The sequence below is a fragment of the Poecilia reticulata genome, linkage group LG10 (genome assembly GCF_000633615.1).
Source record: "Poecilia reticulata strain Guanapo linkage group LG10, Guppy_female_1.0+MT, whole genome shotgun sequence".
Taxonomy (NCBI): domain Eukaryota; kingdom Metazoa; phylum Chordata; class Actinopteri; order Cyprinodontiformes; family Poeciliidae; genus Poecilia; species Poecilia reticulata.
In genome coordinates this window covers 32,025,580-32,026,835 of record NC_024340.1, presented here as the reverse complement: position 1 = coordinate 32,026,835, position 1,256 = coordinate 32,025,580, and the positions used below count along the sequence as shown (strand labels likewise).

At 44.3% G+C, this 1,256-nt stretch overlaps 1 protein-coding gene across 1 annotated transcript in view; it reads right to left on the bottom strand.

Annotated features, from left to right (window-relative positions):
• Positions 1-1,256, bottom strand: part of slit3 (slit homolog 3 (Drosophila)) — a 222,596-nt gene that overhangs the window by 7,321 nt on the left and 214,019 nt on the right. The window contains 1 exon segment of the mRNA XM_017307210.1: positions 800-930. Within this exon segment, the coding sequence (XP_017162699.1) occupies positions 800-930 (131 nt within the window).

Here is a 1,256-nt window from a genome sequence, read left to right as displayed (position 1 = left end):
GACGCCTCCCCCTCTGAACGCCCCCCCCTCTTGACGCCTCCCTCTTTATCTGGTTTTCACAAACACACCTGGAACCAGCATGATGCCCCAAAACCAGTTCCAAACACTGGAAACCTGTGACCTCTGACCTCTGTGACCTGCTAATGAGGTCACAGTGAAGGACTTGTTCCGACTCCTTCAATCTGAATCTGTTTTCATCTCTTTTCTCTCTTTTGATTCTTTATTTTCAGTTTTTATTCTTTACTTTTAGTTTTTAAATTAAAAATCTGAAAAGTTCTCTCTCTCTCTCTCTTTCTCTCTCTCCCTCTCTCTCTCTTTCTCTCTCTCCCTCTCTTCCTCTTTCTCTCTCTCTCTCTCTCTTTCTCTCTCTCCTCCTCTGCTCTCTCTTCCTCTCTCTCTCTTTCTCTCTCTCTCTTCCTCCTCAGTCGATTTGAATCTTCATCTGTTGCATCGTGTCTTTTAATCGCTTCAACTCAACCAAATCAAACATGAAGGCAGAAATAATCTGAAGCCGTTTCTTCTTCTGTGGTTCCTGCAGCAAACATCCAGTCAGTTTATGATTTAATATTTCAGAGGAATCTTCTGAGCTCATGTTTAGAGAGGAAACGGTTCTGGTTCTGGTTCTGGTTCTGCTGAGCGTCTCTGAGTTACGCAGCAGCAGCAGATAGTTTCATATTTCAGCAAAATGTTTCCCATGAAGACACAAAAACCAAACGGGAAACAAACCAGAGCACTGAGATCCTTTACAGCAGTAACTGGCTCAGAAGAGCCGGCGCTCCGGTAGACCAGGTGAGCTCACCTGTAGACGGTGGTGGGCGGGTAGTTGGTGATGTCATAAATGAGGCGGATGTGTCCCTGGTACAGCTCCAGCGCCAGCGGGTCCAGGTCGTCCTTATACAGCAGGACGCCGTTGTCCTTCTCAGTGGCCACCTGGAGGATCAATACGATCGATTCATCAATAAACTGAGAGAAAACTGTCCAGCCGGGTGGCGGCAGCATCATGCTGTGGGCTCGTCTCAAGTGTCAAGAAAAGTCGAGCTCATCCCACTTCCCCATGCTGGAGATTTTAGTTTAATAGTAATAATAAATAAAATTACCTTAAAATTAATTACACAGGTGACATCAAGACCCAACARTAGAGTCAGACGGTAATAAAATGAATCTGGTTGTGTGTGTTGTTATTGTGTCCTGCAAACTTTGCTTTAATTCTACTTTTTTCTATTTAATCATAAAAAATCAAAGTCAGGCAGAAAGAG